Here is an 18722-nt window from a genome sequence, read left to right on the forward strand (position 1 = left end):
GAAACGTGTCATGTCCTCTAGAACACGAGTAGCAGCATCCCCATTAGGAGGTGGGGGTGCATTCCCTTGACGATCCCCATTATTCTCAACTTGCCTATCGGTACTAGATGCGCATCTAGGAGGCATTATATATGAACAATTTTCAAATTTTAAACGTAACCAACATGCATTTAAATCTAAGTATCTAATCATGCAGCATATACTAATCCCTTCTTGAGCAACTTTAAGCATATATATCATATAACTTCAAAAAGCTTTCAAACATGTAACTTAAATGTATAAACCATGTAAACATGCAAGTATCATCATAAAAATCATGTAAAGCAATTAAACTTACAGACTTGAGGCTTGACGACTAAGCTTTCCGGAATTGGCGGTAGCACAACCCTTTACAGGAACATTGCTCTGATACCAACGAAAACGTTCCTTACTTTTTAACTTTAAATACTACTAATTTTTTTATTATTATTAATCATAAAATTCGAACTCTCCTTTAAAATAACCCAGCATTTAAAAATCTTAAATGCATAAAAATTCATAACTCGTCAACCACCAAAATCATACGTCAACTTTTAAAATAATCCAAAACTAGACTTCAAAATAAAGCATAAAATCTTTAATGAAATAATCCTCAAAACATTTACGTTAAAACTTTAAATACTAAGTAAATGCGGAAAATAAATGTCCCTCTGGAGTGTGCTGCCGGATTCGATCTACTCAAGCGTCAGCACCTCCCTCAAAACCATCATCGCCTGCAACCATCCAAATCTAGTGAGTCTAATGACTCAGAATGTTCTAACAATACGTAACAAATAATAGATATACATCAACATGCAACCGTGAAAAATACTTTTAGTAAAATAGCTTTAATATGAACATGCATAACCTTTTCTTTTATCATATACTTTTCATTTCATCAATAAAAATTTTCTTTCATCATATACGTATATGTTTCCCTTTTTATTGAATTTGAATCGTTAATTGTGACTTTCGTATCAGAGGTAAGTCGATGGATCCATTTACGTGTCACCACGGTGTCGGGCGACGAAGACATCAGTGACACTCTCACCCGTCAACTGAGCATTGATCTTACATATCATCATATCATTATATCACAGTATTAGTCACAATCAATTCACCTCCTTCAACCTTTCATATTTCCATCACTTATAGAAAATTCATGCATATAAATCATTTTTCTTTTAAACTAAGCATGCAACATGTCTTTTAGCACTAACGTTTCATCATAAAATTCCGTAGACATTTGAAATAAATATTTTAACATTTATTACAACATTCAGGGCACTGCCAGGATGCTTAACATTTTTCAGGTGTGAAATGATTGTTTTGCTCCGAAACCCTAACTTTCCTAATTTATCTTTAGACCTTAATACGACGATCTAAATCCATCCAAACTTAACATAACACTTAAAATACACCCATAAATATTTCTTAGACGTAAAATTAAGCTCCTCGACTAATTTCTCAATTCGTTTTTAATGTTTAGATGTGTATCCCGGTTTTGACCGGAATGGACTCGAAACTTAACCAAATTTTACCAAAACTTGAACCAAAGTTTATTAACACCTAACCATACCATATACAATCCAAATCAAGCCAATTAAACCCTTGGACCAGCCTAGGACACCTACTGAATTTTTGTCCCTATCTTTTCGAAAATCCTGGTTTACATACCGTGAGTTTCTTCAAGCCTAAGCCCTTACCATCTTGTACAGCCTATAACCATCGACCCTAGTACCCTACTCAAGCCCTTGACAACATACTGGACCAGGCCTAGCACCCCAACCATGCCCAGCCCTTCAAGTCGTGCCCTAGGAGCCATGCGCGACGTCAAGCTTGCGTATCAGCCCCTAGCCTTCGCACCAGACATCGTGCAGCCACCCTAGGACCATCCTCCAGCCCCCTTAGGTCCCTTGGTCATGCCCTAACAGCAGCTAAGGCCATGCCCCTCCAAAGACCCCTAGCCGAAACCCTAGCCCCCAAATAAGTTACTTTTTCGTTAACCCTTGTTACCCTCCATGCCCAGCCCCTATGAAACCTTGTCTAGGTTCTTAAACCCTCTAAAATTCATCTCTTCCCATAGGACTATGATGGCAGCCCCTTCATGCTCCATTAACAAGAGTTTTAAATTACAAAAACATGAGTTCTAGGCATAGCATGACATAAAACCGAAAATAAACCAAAGGGTAATCTATTTTCCATGCAAGCATGCATCAAACATCTAATATGGTGTGATAGATGAGAAAAAGAGAATTAAGGAGTTTCTTTATGTTTATTACGCACGAAAAACTTAATGTGATGCCAGGAACGTTGGCGGAGATGGACCCTTGCTGAAATTCTCTTTAAAAACGTGACTTCCTCCTTCAAAATCTCGTGTGGTGTGTGTAGTGAGTGCTGATGGAAGAGTTCTAGTACTAATAGGTGAAGGGGGCATGTGTTGTAAGTATTTTGGGGAGGGTTTTTTGGCTTTTATTTTTAATTAAAACACGAGGTGCAAATTTAGGCCCATTATCTTAGTATAATAGGTCCATTAAGGCCATTAGATAATATTAAAATATTTTGTTTAGGAAAGTTTGTGAAAATAATAGCCGATTTATCAAAAAGTCCCTTTTTTCTCGAAAATTGATTGTCAGTTTAAAATACAACTCTGCGTATCAAAACACCTCATTTTCGAAAATTACATTTAAAATACACAAAACAGTAAACAATTAAAAATAATTATTTAATAAAAATATTTTCTCTCATATGATCCCCGGTCTCCGTTCCTCGATCGCGTCTCGAATAACCTTTAAACTCAGTTTTATGCATTCTAACAGAAAACCCTATTTTAAACATGTATTCATGCACATCATCATTAATTCATGCCACTAAAACCATTTAGTGAGTTATTTTCATTTTCCCAACATTTGCATGCACTAAGATTACGCCATCTCTTATTTTGTACTTACAAGTGAGTTACGGAGGAATTAGAAAAGTCAAAGTTAATCAGGTTAAAGACACTGTTGATGGACTGCATTGATCTTTGGAACATGATATAGGGATGTCCACAGGTCAGACATACAATCGTCAAAATGAAAACACCTTCATATCCATGTTGCAGCCGTATGATAAAGAAGATGGAAATGTCACATTAATGAGCCATTCCTTTGACATTAGGAATGCAAATATTAGATCGATGGGTTCGGTTTTTGGAAAAGGTGTTGATAATAACATATCCATGAATCACTCCTACAGTAAAGGGGACATTAGTCCTATATCTTTTGGTGGTTATCAAGATGAATCTGTTATTGAAGCCCTGACAAGGCCAACTGGTAGTTATAGCTTGTTATGTGAACAATCCTCAGTTCTAACATCGGAAACACAAAACAGAAAGGAAGTGAATTTTTCAAATGTTAATCCTACCTCGACCACTTCCCAGCTCCCTAAATCTCGACTCGCCTCTACATCTAAGAGTAAGATGGATACAAGACCTGCCAGGAAAGAAGCCCCAAACAGCTTTCCATCTATGTACGAAGTTTAATAGTGACTGGTATGCTTGATGGTGTGCCTGTGCGGTACATTTCCGTCTCTCGGGAGGTGAGTATCTCTTAAGTTTGATCTTCTTTCTATCATAAATTTTATTATATTTTTTGATGATTTATGGGAAGTATTCTCCCATGTAAAAAGGAGCTTCGTGGAATCATCAAACGCTCGGGCTATCTTTGCGGCTGCAAATCTTGTAACTTCTCCAAGGTAAGCAAGCCATCTATGTATTTGTCCTTCCAAATAGACAGTAGCTATCTTCTCTTCTGCAACATGTTACAATATTTCCTCTTCCAATGAAGGCACTTAATGCATACGAATTTGAGCGTCATGCAAATTGCAAAACCAATCACCCAAACAACCATATATACTTTGAAAATGGGAAGACGATCTACCAGATAGTTCAGGAGTTGAGCAGCACACCAGAAAGTATGCTGTTCGATGCTGTTCAGGCAGTGACTAGCTCTCCTATCAATCAGAAAGCGTTCCGTATTGAAACTGTCATATTATAAAACATTTCCCCACTTTCCCAATTCACTTTCCTTGTTGCTTATTTCTTAAATTCTGGCGCTAGAATCGTACCAAGCTGCAACACGCGAGCTTCAGCGTATTTATGGGAAGGAAGAGCTAAATCTATGACCATGTTTTTGTCTTGGTTAGTGGATTTAGATGTAAGATGGGATGTAATATGTCTTCCATGTGTACAGAGGCTAATACTAAACTTTGATAAGTTGGGGAAAATATAGAATTTATTTTGTTTGAGCTGCCAAGCTTGCGTTTATTTATAATCCTGAGTTTGAATATTTGAATTTCCATGAAGAAGTGTTTTATTTTTAATTTCACTCATCCCAGAGAGTTTCATTCTATTGCTCGAAATCAATATGTGATTATCTTTAAGGGAAGTAGGGCATTGGTTCATGCAAAATTTGTCTTGCTCCATTGTAAGGCATGTTTTCCCAGACAGCTCCGAATACAAAGCATTAACAATCAGCTAAGCATATTCGTGTCTTGTCTTGTAAATTCATTTGGATTGTGGGTTAAACCGAAACTCAGGCCTACAAAAATGAGAAGAAACACAATATGAAATGCAAAACACCCTTCGATCTCTCACACTCTAATCTTATACACCAATCCAGTTTCCTCTTCTTTCCATTCCGCGTTTGGCACCACACTGAACTTGTGGCTTTTTACTCCCCGGGAATGGCTGATTTCCGCTTCATATTCGCCCGTGGAACAACGATGTTTCAAACACGCCATTAGCGTCCGTGGTGTCTTGAACACCGTCTGCTGGAGTCAATGTCTGCAAGAACCTGTCGACCACATTGCCGGTGGGTAAATTCTTGAAGCTGTTGTCTGTTAAACACATGGCGTAGCATCCGCCAGGACTCCATGCCGACCAAATCATTATGCCTTGTACTGAGGCATGCGCGTGAATTTCCCTTGGAACTTTTGTTTTGATGCATGAAGGGGAAGAATGTGTATGTTCTTGTTAGCGTATGCTGTGTGTATACGAAGTGCAAATGTGCAGATTATTGATGATCGTTCTGGAAATTTTCTGGAGATATTATTCAATCAAAAAGAGCTCTAGATTTGTCATGTGACTTGCACCCATATCTGTCATAGCTTCAAATTTGTGAAGTTTCATCTGAAATTCCCTTCAAATATAATTTCCATCGAATTTTTACTAAATTTGAAATTATAGGATTACACATGGGAAAATTGGGTTAGGTCGATGCTACATGTGGGGCACTGCCCCACATGATTTGGATGGACAAGATTCACACATATGTTTTTAAAAAAAATTAGTGAACCCCATGTATGTGTGGCTAAATTTGGGCCCTTGATTCTATCATGGAGATAGTGCCCCTACATGTAGAATGGAATAACCGGAAAATTGTATTAGCAACCTTTGTAAAAAAGCAGAACGAGGACGAATCTTTATATAAAATTAAACAGTATTTTAATTTTAGAATATATATGATAAAACACTATTTTATCAAATCACATATGCATTTATCCTATTTATATTTCATTTTCAAGGGATTAGTGGATTTTTAAAGATACTGATTTTACATGCCTTTTGACAGTTCACACGGGCAACAAACATAATTTCCTCAAACATTTACAAACGGTCGATCATAAATCATCTTCCACCTTATGCTTTATCCCTTACCATATCCTTTTCTTTATTTAAATAAATTATATCCTATTTTATCTCCATTAACCAAATTTCAAGAAATCAACAGCACGTTAATTTTGTTCGATACACATTGATGATAATATTATCAAAATGTTGAGACTATTTTAGTAACGAGTTTTAGTAAAAGCCAAGAAACCAGCCACACGAACAAACAACTCTTGCCACTAAGAAACATTAGTTAAACATTTGTCTCTTTCCTTGATCGGAATTCAAGTCCAGTGAAACTTAGCCTAATGGGGGTACAGATTTGTACTAGAACACACTAAAAGTAAGAGAACACAAGACTACAAGCCCACATTTTAACAACCCCTTCGAATTTTACAATACATTTCACCTATCAAACAAACCGAATCGCAGCACGAACGAGCATTATATTTAAACGAAACCAAAAGCCAGAAACTGAATTCCGTATTCTCAAACGACAAGAACCCATTCATTGACGAGTGAGGCCACGTTTCAGAGGAGATAATTGCATTTTTTTCCCAATACAATTAGCTTCTATTTTTTTATTTAAATCGTTTCAAGAACCACAGCAAGCCGATCTCTGGGCTAGTTGACCAGCTCCAGCAGAAGGGTCTCCCGAATTAATCTTTATCGCTGTAGGCTGCTGCATGTAATCAAAATACCAAAAAAAACAAACATGAAATTTGAGCATTTTCCTTAAAAAATGTATATTTTGCTCCAAAAATACATAAAAATCACCCTCCTGCTAAATTCTTGTTCCGTTTCTTAACACTTGCTCTCAAGAATTATTTTAAACCAAGCTGAGTCAATAAATTCACCTCAGTTCTGGAGTCGCTGTCTGAAAGCCTTTGTTTTATATCTCTAGCTATTGAAAAGAACACTTGTTCCACATTGAGATTTGTTTTCGCACTCTGCAGCAATGCAATACAAATTTCATTTAAATATACATAACTGCATTTTTAAAGTATCTACGGAGGACACAAGGATTCTTACAGTTTCAAAGAATTTGATCCCATATTCATCAGCGAGTGCTTGGCCCTTGGACGTAGGTACAACCTAAAAGATATTCAACAGTAGAATAATCAGTTTACTAAAGTACAGAATCCAGGCTGACCAAATTAGTTCAGTGCATAAGAAACCTATGTCACTCTTTTAACATGGTTTTGTACCTTTACAAGGTAATAATCTTGACTTCTCTTATTACTTCACTGAAATATCCAAAAATATCTTAAAACTTTAAAGCTCATTGTACTGGTGATTTTAATACGCTTTCAAATTCTTAGGGAAGAGGATTGTTTTACAACAGATAAATGGATCATTAAAATAGTTTTTTATGTCACTATTGTGTAATACAGTAGTATCGATATACAAGGAATTATAAGTAAAAACTGAAATCGGGAACAGGGAAAATTACCCTTTTGCTTTCATCCATGTCTGCTTTGTTCCCTACCAGTATCTTGTTGACATTATCAGAAGCATGTTGTTCAATGTTCCTTATCCAATTCCTAATGTCTGAACACAGAACCGTGACTTTAACATGGGTTAAGAAACCAGGAAACCACCAAATCAAGCAACAAAATCCACATAATCATTTGGAAACTAGTTTTCATTGATACAAAAAATGTTAAAACAATTAATGTAAAAACCCATATTATCTATATTGTATACTAAATTAGACAACCTTATTGTAGCATTTTTTGTGACACACCAAAGAGACTATTCTTAAATGTTCTTTTTTTCAATCGGTGACTACTCTTAAATGTTCTTGCTATATATTAAACATCAATTAATACATGAGCAAATTTTTGTACATAAAATAGCTATTTTACAGAATATCCTACTTAAATTATCTACTGTCTGTCTTTAATATACAACTGAAATCAATATATAATGTAAATTATACTATACAAGTTCGTGTAAGTTAATTTTATATCTTCATAGTTTAAATTGCTTTTAATTAAAGTTATCGATCAACTTTATGATAAAACATATTATTCTAAAAAATATAATTATGCATAAGAAAATGATTCGATAACAAGCTACTAAATAACCTTATAACAAAAATATAAAAATACAATTTGTTATATATGCGCATCATTTGTGCCATATGGACAAACGGAAAAGAAGAAAAAGCAAAACACAATGAAGTGGTGATATAATCTTTAGGGAGACCTTACACTCCTCTTGTGATTCCATACACAATTTTCGGGAAAGTTTCAGAGTTAGATCGGAACTTTCAAGGGATTTAGGATACCATGAAAAGTTACCATTTTCACAAGGTGAGAAGGGAGGGGGGGCATTATAAAAATGGCAGGCAACACGAAAGAAACAAGGGGGGAGGTCATTCTTGTCGACACAACGCCAGAGGTTTTACATTAGATCATGCCATTTCGATTAAGCTATATCACTTAAAGGCTCACATTCACAACAGAACAAGGTCAATATATCTTAATACAAACCATTTGTACTGAGATATGCTTAAATTTTACAGAGGGAGAGAGGAGAGTACATAGAAAACTCATGTCAGAAGGATAACGTAAAAATGAAACCTTACTGTTAAAGGACGATTCATCTGTAACATCATAAACCAACAATATGCCCATAGCTCCACGATAGTAAGCTGGAGAAAATAATGGGATTGAGAATAACAACTTGAATAATTGTCTGCATCATATAACATAATTATGAGACTTACAAAAGGCTGAAATTTCACACGGACATATATTCATGGAATGATTACTGTTAATTTTTTAGAAGCTGAAAAGAATGTAACTCCTTTCAAGTGCCGCCATTGGGTACTAGTTATTTTAAATAATCTTTTGAATTATGACAGTATGCTATACTGAATTTTCTCGGTTAATTAAATGCCTTAGTCCTGATTTACCGCTCACATAGGCCTAAATGCAAACCAGAGAAAATTGTTTTTTTCTCAGCGTTAATGTTAAAAATCATTGGTAGGTCAACAGCCTTTATTGTTAAATGCGAAGAAAGTTGTAATGTTGAAGATAACAGGTGAAGACACTTGAAACATAATTTTTTTTCTCACAGACGTATTTATAGAAGATACTACAATTTTATTTTACTGTCTCCGAATTTCTTCTAATCCCACTGCCCGAAAAATAAAGAAAATGTATTGGTTTTCAAGTGAAATAAGGCCGAAAAATGAGCTTACCTGTAGTGATTGTACGGAATCGTTCCTGACCAGCTGTATCCCAAATTTGGAGCTTGATCTTCTTGCCATCAAGTTCAACAGTTCTTATTTTAAAATCAATTCTATGGAAAGAATCATGAGCACTGGATTAGAATCCCAAAAATAGGTTCATAGTATGTTCAGGAAAGAAGAACTCACCCAATGGTGGTGATGAAACTAGTCGTAAAAGAACCATCAGAGAACCGTAAAAGAAGACAACTCTTACCGACACCTGCTAGTAGAGCAAAACAGTAAAAATATTTGACAATCCGCAAATTTGAAATATCCTTTCAATATCAGAGCGTGAACTTGTGCAAGTAACTTTACACACTTGATTCAATTTTTTGAAAAGCGAGGTAGTGATGTACATAGTTGCTTGTGAGATCCATTACATAGAGACTGGCTCATACCAATGATTCTTGAACTTATTTCATTTATTCTTGTTTAAATGTTAATAAATGTCTTGGGCAATGAGCATTGCCTACACTAAATTATGAAATTGACCAAACATGATGCAGATTTGTATTGAGACAGTCCTGTTCTAAGTTCCAATTTAGTAAATCCAAATGATCCCATCGTTCATAACCCATGCCAAACCGGTTAATGTTCAGAGCAACCATGAGAATTTAAAATTTGTAATTTCCAACTGATGCTGACCAACAGGATGACAGATCACTAGCAATGATAATACAAAGGTGAAAGCTGTCATGCAAGCACAAATACAATTGTCACTCTAGCACTCTTAATCTAGTAAAATGAAAAAATACAACCTGATTCTTAGGAACAGATGAATTATATTTAAACCAAAATTTGATAAAAAATAGAAGAACACTCCATTTATTACCACTTGTTGCAGCTCTCAAGCTCAAGCACACGACATATCCTCACAAAGCAATTCTAACACCAAAGAAAATGTTTCACACTTGAATTTATTGATAATCATTTAGAAGTTAGAAAATCTTACTTTCACTGTAAAGGAGGACTTAACTAACAAAGGTCTTCAAACAAAATCAATTAAAAATTCAAACCCTCTGTACCATAGAAGCACTTAACACATTATTTCAACATTTTTCAACACAGTAATAATGAATATACCATGAATCAAGATCCCATAAAATTACCAGTTACAGATCCGAAAACAGACACCTTTTCCCAACAAAAAAGCAGCTTCATAGGACCAAATAAAGCATTTTATATAAACAATGTGAATTTATCAAACATGAAAAAAAATCCCAAAAGTAAAACTGAAGGACTAAGAACACTAACCGCTGTCACCGATGAGAAGAAGCTTAATAAGGTAATCATAATCTGCTCGAGCCCTCGCTGGTGCTGCGGCCATTGACCCAGCAAATCAAACTCCACAAAGTGGCACAAAATCCCTTCTCAAAACTTTATCTCTTACAACTCTTGAATATTCATCTAAACATGAGTAAATATATCATTCAAACAACTAAGCGTGCGTAAAATCGAAGAAAATAACACAAAATAAAATGAGATCAAATTTTACGTGTTTCTTTAGTGTGGAGGGAGAGAGGAACGAGTGTATGTCGACACGGATCGACAGATGCGCACCGTCCGATGAGTGGTGCCAATTACGCTCACCAATAACTAGGTACGTTGAATTGGCTGTCATTTTATAAATAAATCGACGAAAATGTTCCCATTCAATAATTTATTATCAAGCTTTATATATCATCCATATTTTTATATTATATTATATTATTATATACATGTAAACTAATCAAATTTTGTTCGAAATCCTATATTAATCATATCGAGTCGAGCTTAATCTTGATTTCGAGCTCGACTCGGCTCATTTATGTTGCTCGAGCTCGAGTTCGACTAGTTTTTTGGGTCTTAAGTGTATAATAATAATTAGTATTGTCTTACATCGAAATTTGAGAGTAACAAAAGTGAATGAACGACTATAAAATGAGAAGTATACCCTCTTAAATTCTTATATTTTAGTCGGTCTTTTTGACTAAGAATGCTCGACGACCTCGAAAACGATCTTGTTGAAGGAGCTCGAAAATGAGCTTATTTAACGAGCCGAGCCGAGCTCGAGTCAAACTCGTTAAACTGGATAAACAGTTGTTAATGAACCCAGCTCGAGTTATTCGCTAGCTTAATTTTAAAACGAGTCGGGCTCGAGTGTCATGGTAAAAGCTCGAGCTTGATACTATTCGGCTTGCCTCGTTTATATACCGAATTAGTATATAATTTAATATTATGTAGGATTATTCAATCTCCAAAAATTAATTATTTTTTAAAAACTTAATAATAATCAATTTAAATTATTTAAAACTCTATTTTAGTGGCTTTCAAGTTCTGTAGAGTTTTTAAAGATAATTTAATTTTTTTGAATTAAAATGTATTGTAATATTTAAAATTTAGCAGTATACAAAATTTCAATAGACTTTAATGGTTCATGAAGTTCGTATTATATACATTAAAATATAAAGTACAATAATAAAATGTCAACACTTATTTTTGATTCAGTCTAAATATTTATATTGACTTTTAAAAAATTTAACCCACATATATACTATTTCTCTCTTTTTTTTCATCTTTCAATTTTTTAGACAATTCAGGTACAATATTAATAAATTGATAATTAGTTTGAAATTAAAACCAACATCTTAGAAAGTTTGTCAGGATGGGGATATGCTTTAGCGGCTATTTTCTTTTTTTTTTTTTAATGACCTCCGCTTGTGTTAGTAGTAGAAATATGTTAGTAGAAGAAATATAATCTTGACCTACAAAGATCGGTAGCCAATGTGTAGTGTGGAATGAGGCTACCGAAACTTGTTAACAGTAATGGTAGAAATAACAAGAACACATTACTTGTTTATGTGAGTTTGAAGAATGAATGTTCGAAAAATAAATACCTCTACATCACTCATTCTGTTTCCAGAAGGTATCTACTAAAAGATTTTGATATTTACAACTTCTATAAATACCCACTTTGTCGGAACTTTTGAAATTCGCAATCTTAATTTTGATTATAACAAAACTTGTTAATTTGTGTTACTAATAATCTACCTTAATATGCACAAGCTAGGTTCATTCACGAGCTGTTTACATCGCAAGCTGAAGATCTAACTGATCACAAACTGAATCAGTCTAACTGATTACGTCAATTGAGCAGTCCAGGTGATTGTCCAGTTGATAGGTGGTTCAAGCAGGAGAACCTCAGAAGCCTGGTCAGCCGAAGGAGTGTTCAACTGATGAAGAAACACAGCTTATCAGTCCAACTGAACGAGAGTGAAATCAGTTCCACTGACGAGCCAACTGATTTCACCAGCCCAACTGAAGATCAGTTCAGCTGACCAGTTCGAAGCATCAGTCAGAATGTTTCAGTTGGAGATTAAGACAAATTTTTTCAGTGGATTCCAGCTATGCATGAAGGTACAAAGCCATTGTCCAGTCAAAGGACAATAATGGACGTTGCATCAGAGCATTAAAGACAAAACTTTTCAGAAGGGCAGTCGAAAAGTCCAGAAACAAAGTTTAAGAAACGAATTCAAGATGCAACGTATACAATAAATGAGTCTCACTGTACGTTCAGTTTTCCCGCTTATATAAAGAGAAGATCAGTGAAGACTCAACAAGACATAACAAGATGAAGCTGAAGAAAAATAAAGATATACAAAAACAAAAGCTTCTTCTAGAGAGAAAAGAAAGGGCACGCACATTGCACATCCGCTTTCAGAAGCAATCAACCCAGAGTCACACTTTAACGTGTTATCTTCTTAGTTTAGAAGCATTTTTCCCTCTGTGTGTGAGAACATTCTTGTTCAGTTCTCACACACAAATTTCTCTCAACCACTCAAATTCAGTCTTACACAAAGACGTTAAACTTCTGTATGTAGTCTTTGACACATAGACGTTAAAGAAGTGTTGGCTGTAAGGTGCTGCCTTCAGTCGTAGCTAGGAGTTCAGTTTAGACAGTAGTGTAAGTCCTAGCTGAGTGGATTTGTACAAAGTGTTTGTATAAATCAAAATCTTCAATTGGATCCTACCCGAGGCGGTAGAAGGAGTGACATAGTAGCAGTTGAAGTCTCCGAACATCCATAAACATATATTGTGTATTTAACTGATTAACTGTTGTTTTCAAACTGTTTGGATCAGTTGGAGTATCTGTCAGTTCAGTTGTCACCATAACTGAACTGATGAATGCAAAAACTAATCTATCCCTTTTTTCGGTTATTCATTTTAAATAAGTTAAAACGTTTTCTAATATAACAGTTTTCTTCACGAAGGATTATTTCAATTTCTTCCTCTTGGTTTTTAACCAAACTCGATTTAATTCATTGGTGTTAATATTCTTATAACACGAGCTATTGCAGCTCATTGGAGAATATAGTGTTCGAAATGCCTTCGAAGGCACTAGCACACTCAATCCTTCAATTGGTATCAGAGCGGGTTGTTCTAAAAAGAACATTTAAAGAAAACTGTGTTTTAAAATTTTCTACTTTAAAATAGTGTTAAAAGCTATTTAAAAGTATTTCATACTATTTTCAAAACTATTTGAAAATATTTATAAGTCGCTTTTTAGTAAAGAGTTGAGAGGATTGGTTCTGCAACTAACGTTGTAGTCACTTCTCTAGATTATTTACTTCGGGGTTTTAATCAGCCTGCAGCGGACTGAGAATCATCTGCAAAGATGCAGAGCTTAATTGCTCGTTGAACAAGTTTCCAGCTGCAAACCTACCAGGTCAGCTGTTCTTCAGACGAAACTCATCCATGCTGGGATGTTGGTTGATTAAATCACCAGCTGTATTCCAGTGGAGCCTAGTCAGAGTCTGCTCGACCAGTTAGTCTGCGAAGAAGTCAAGTTCAAGCAGTTTAACTCGTTTCTCTAGCAAATTGAACTCACAACCGATGCATCATTTCAAGCAGTCAAGCAACCAGTTGATGGTATATCCAGTTCTGTCGTATAAACCAACTGACTGATGTTGTTTAAAATATGTTATTGTTGTAGTAATTTTTCTTGTTCAATTGATGTATGTACTCAGATGTAAATACAATGAAATTTATTTAAATAAACATCATATTTGTTCAGCTGTGTTTCGTTGTGACTAAATGGATATTTCCTAGATCTCTTGTCTACATTGCTGGAATGATTATATAAATATCTTTCAGATACGGGTTTTTATTCAGTTTCTGAGGGGGAGTTTTTCGTTTTTCTCTCAAACTGAAATTATTGTCAATCAGATTTAAAATTCAGTTGTTGAGAAAAATTCTTTCCTTTTCGTCAAATGAAAAGTATTTTCTTAATTTTGATTATCTCTCTTAAAAAGGTATTCAATTCAGTTTTGGAGAGGGAATTTTTGTTTTTTTCGAAACTTCTTTAAATTTAGTTATAAAAGGGGAGCTTTTAACGATGTTTGAATATACTAACCCTTGAACTGAATATATTGAGCTTAACTACTCAAGTTTTTTTAATCATAAAAAAGGGGGAGATTGTTGGAACTTTTCAAGTTCGCAATCTTAATTTTGATGATAACAAAACTTGTTAATTTGTTTTACTAATAATTTACCATAGCATGCAGAAGCTAGGTTCACTCACGAGCTGTTTACATCGCAAGCTGAAGACCTAACTGATCACAAACTGAATCAATCTAACTGATTACGTCAATTGAGCAGTCCAGCTGATTGTCCAGTTGAGAAGTGATTCAGCAGGAGAACCTCAGAAGCCTGGTCAGCCGAAAGGAGTGTTCAACTGATGAAGAACTCAGCTGATCAGTTCAACTGAACGAGAGTGAAATCAGTTCAACTGACGAGTCAACTGATTTCACCAGCTCAACTGAAGATCAGTTCAGCTGACCAGTTCGAAGCATCAGTCAGAATGTTTCAGTTGGAGATGAAGACAAACTCTTTTAGTGGATTCCAGCTGTGCGTGAAGGTACAAAGCCATTGTCCAGTCAAAGGACAATAATGGACGTTGCATCAGAGCATTAAAGACAAAACTTTTCAGAAGGGCAGTCGAAAAGTCCAGACACAAAGTTTAAGAAACGAATTCAAGATGCAACGTATACAATAAATGAGTCTCACTGTACGTTCAGTTTTCCTGCCTATATAAAGAGAAGATCAGTGAAGACTCAACAAGACATAACAAGAAGAAGCTGAAGAAAAAGAACGATATACAAAAATGAAAGCTTCTTCAAGAGAGAAAAGAAAGGGCACGCACATTTCACATCCGCTTTCAGAAGTAATCAGCCCAGAGGGACACTTTAACGTGTTATCTACTTAGTTTAGAAGCCTTTTTCCCTCAGTGTGTGAGAACATTCTTGTTCAGTTCTCACACACAAATTTCTCTCAACGACTAAAATACAGTCTTGCACAAAAACGTTAAACTTGTGTATGTAGTCTATGACACATAGACGTTAAAGAAGTGTTGGCTGGAAGGTGCTGCCTTCAGTCGCGGCTAGGAGTTCAGTTTTGGCAGTAGTATAAGTCCTAGCTGAGTGGGTTTGTACGAAGTGTTTGTATAAATCAAAGTCTTCTAGTGGATCCTACCCGAGGCGGTAGAAGGAGTGACGTAGGAGCAGTTGAAGTCTCCGAACATCCATAAACATATCTTGTGTATTTAACTAATTAACTGATGTTTTCAAACTGTTTGGATCAGTTGGATTATCCGTCAATTCAGTTGTCACCAAAACTGAATTGATGAATGCAAAAACTAATCTACCCTTTTTCGGTTCTTCAATTTACATAAGTTAAAACATTTTCTAATATAACAGTTTTCTTCACGAAGGATTACTTCGAGTTTCTTCCACTTGGTTTTAACCAAACTCGATTTAATTCATCGGTGTTAATATTCTTAGAACACGAGCTATTGCAGCTCATTGGAGAATATAGTGTTCGAAATGCGTTCGAAGGCACTAGCACACTTGATCCTTCAATTGGTATCAGAGCGGGTTGTTCTAAAAAGAACATTTGAAGAAAACTGTGTTTTAAAATTTTCTACTTTAAAATAGTGTTAAAAGCTATTTAAAAGTATTTCATACTATTTTCAAAATCATTTGAAAATATTTATATGTCGCTCTTTAGTAAAGAGTTGAGAGGATTGGTTCTGCAACTAACGTTGTAGCCACTTCTCTAGATTATTTACTTCGGGGTTTTAATCAGCCTGCAACAGACTGAGAATCATCTGCAAAGATGCAGAGCTTAATTGCTCGTTGAACAAGTTTTCAACTGCAAACCTACAAGGTCAGCTGTTCTTCAGACGAAACTCATCCATGCTGGGACGTTGGTTGATTAAATCACCAGCTGTATTCCATTGGAGCCTAGTCAGAGTCTGCTCGACCAGTTAGTCTGCGAAGAAGTCAAGTTCAAGCAATTTAACTCGTTTCTCTAGCAAATTGAACTCACAACCGATGCATCATTTCAAGCAGTCAAGCAACCAGTTGATGGTATATCCAGTTCTGTCGCATAAACCCACTGATATCTGATGTTGTTTAAAATATGCTAATGTCGTAGTAATTTTTCTTGTTCAACTGATGTATGTACTCAGATAAAAATACAAGGAAATTTATTTAAATAAACATCATGCTTGTTCAGCTGTGTTTCGTTGTGACTGAATGGATATTTCCAGATCTTTTGTCTACATTGCTTGAATGATTATAACCTCTGAATGAATGATTAAATAAATATTTTTCAAATACGGGCCTTTATTCAGTTTCTGAGGGGGAGTTTTTCCTTTTACTCTCAAACTGAAATTATTTTCAATCAGTTTTAAAAAAATATTCCTTAATTCTGTTTCTCTATCTTAAATGGTTTTTCAATTCAGTTTTGGAGGGAGAGTTTATTTTTTTATTTTCAAAACTTCTTTAAATTCAGTTATAAAGGGGGAGTTTTTATCGATGTTTGAATGTACTAACCCTTAAACTAAATATATTGCGCTTAACTGATCAAGTTTTTGTAATCATCAAAAAGGGGGAGATTGTTGGAACTTTTCAAGTTCGCAATCTTGATTTTGATGATAAAAAAACTTGTTAATTTGTGTTACTAATAATCTACCTTAGTGTGGAGTAGCTAGGATCATTCACGAGTTGTTTTACATCGCAAGCTAAAGACCTAACTGATCGCACAAACCGAATCAGTCTAACTGATTACGTCAATTGAGCAGTTCAGCTGATTGTCCAGTTGACAGGTGGTTCAGCAGAAGAACCTCAGAAGCCTGGACAGCCAAATGAGTGTTCAACTGATGAAGAAACCCAGCTGATCAGTTCAATTGAATGAGAGTGAAAGTAGTACAACTGACGAGTCAACTGATTTCACCAACCCAACTGAAGATCAGTTCAGCTGACCAGTTCGGAGCATCAGTTAGAATCTTTCAGTTATAGATGAAGACAAAATCTTTCAGTGGATTCCAGCTGTGCGTGAAGGTACAAAGCCATTGTCCAGCCAAAGGACAATAATGGACGTTGCATCAGAGCATTAAAGACAAAACTTTTCAGAAGGACAGTCCGAAAATCAAGACACAAAGTCCAAGAAAAGAATTCAAGATGCAACGGATACAATAAATGAGTCTCACTGTACGTTCAGTTTTTCCGCCTATATAAAGAGAAAATCAGTGAAGAATCAATAAGTTGAAGCAAGAAGAAAAAGAACGATATACAGAAACAAAAGCTTCAACGCAAACAAGAGAGAAAAGAAAGGGCACGCACATTGCACATCAGCTTTCAGAAGCAATCAGACCAGAGGGACACTTAACGTGTTATCTGCTTAGTTTAGAAGCTTATTTCCCTCAGTGTGTGAGAACATCCTTGTTCAGTTCTCACTCACAAACACTCTCAACCTCTCAAATACAGTCTTGCACAAAGAAATTAAACTTATGTATGTAGTCTTTGACACATAGACGTTAAAGAAGTATTGGCTTAAAGGTGCTGCCTTCAGTCGTAGCTAGGATTTCAGTTTAGGCAGTAGTGTAAGTCCTAGCTGAGTGGAATTCTACAAAGTGTTGTATAAATCAAAGTCTTCTAGTGGATGCTACCCGAGGTGGTAGAAGGGGTGACGTAGGAGCAGTTGAAGTCTCCGAACATCCATAAACATATTTTGTGTATTTAACTGATTAACTGCTGTTTTCAAATTGTTTGGATCAGTTAGAGTATCCGTCAGTTCAGTTGTCACCATAACTGAACTGATGAATGCAAAAACTAATCTACCCTTTTTCGGTTATTCAGTTTACATGAGTTAAAATATTTTCTAATATAAGAGTCTTCTTCACGAAGAACTACTTCGAGTTTCTTCCGCTTGGTTTTAAACCAAACTCGATTTAATTCATCGGTGTTAATATTCTTAGAACACGAGCTATTGCAGCTTATTGAAGAATATATTGTTTGAAATTTCTTCAAAGGCACTAGCACACTCGATCCTTCTCATGTAAAAATAAATAAATGCATGTTGGTTACGTGGTTTGGACTATGTCGCTAAACCTTATAAGGATGTATTCATTTAGGGAAATGTTTAAAGTTATTAATAAACAACTCGTGATGTCATAAAATAGTTATTTCTTTTGATATTATGAAATTGGGAATCTAAGCTCTAACTGGTGATTAAAGAGTACAGTTGTTATTAGGAGACATTTAATTTGGAACCAATTGAAAATATGCATTGGGATTATGTAGTAAGTTTTAGTAGGTAAATAATTTTTGATTTTATGATGCCAGGTTCTGTGTACTATGAGATTTATAGTAATAGATGGAACTGAAGCCTCATAGATCAATTTTCGAGTTCCAATATAGGAAATATTATTTTTGGGTCAATGGTTTACCTTGTGAATATTAAGCTTGGATTTTAGAAATGTTAAACAATTAA

General features: G+C 35.2%; 1 protein-coding gene and 1 long non-coding RNA gene across 3 annotated transcripts; one reads left to right on the plus strand and one right to left on the minus strand.

Annotated features, from left to right (window-relative positions):
- The first annotated feature begins 2976 nt into the window (after positions 1-2976).
- LOC142541547 (uncharacterized) lies at positions 2977-4565 on the plus strand. The gene is made up of 3 exons (XR_012819382.1): positions 2977-3597; positions 3688-3753; positions 3846-4565. It is a non-coding gene; the product is annotated as an uncharacterized LOC142541547 (long non-coding RNA).
- A 1315-nt stretch (positions 4566-5880) lies between these two features.
- Positions 5881-10301, minus strand: LOC142543073 (ras-related protein RABE1c-like). Of its 2 annotated transcripts, none has more exons than XM_075650079.1 (8): positions 10164-10301; positions 9057-9129; positions 8880-8980; positions 8262-8327; positions 7122-7219; positions 6701-6763; positions 6526-6618; positions 5881-6347 (listed from the first exon to the last, which is right to left on the minus strand). In XM_075650079.1, exons 1-8 carry the CDS (start codon positions 10234-10236, stop codon positions 6264-6266), a joined length of 651 nt encoding a protein of 216 aa, XP_075506194.1. In that variant the 5' UTR covers positions 10237-10301; the 3' UTR covers positions 5881-6263. The 2 variants fall into 2 exon arrangements, with proteins under 2 accessions (XP_075506194.1, XP_075506193.1); XM_075650078.1 differs by having other exon boundaries at positions 5881-6350.
- Between the last annotated feature and the right edge of the window lie 8421 nt (positions 10302-18722).

Source organism: Primulina tabacum, chromosome 4, assembly GCF_025594145.1.
Source record: "Primulina tabacum isolate GXHZ01 chromosome 4, ASM2559414v2, whole genome shotgun sequence".
Classification (NCBI taxonomy): Eukaryota; Viridiplantae; Streptophyta; class Magnoliopsida; order Lamiales; family Gesneriaceae; genus Primulina; species Primulina tabacum.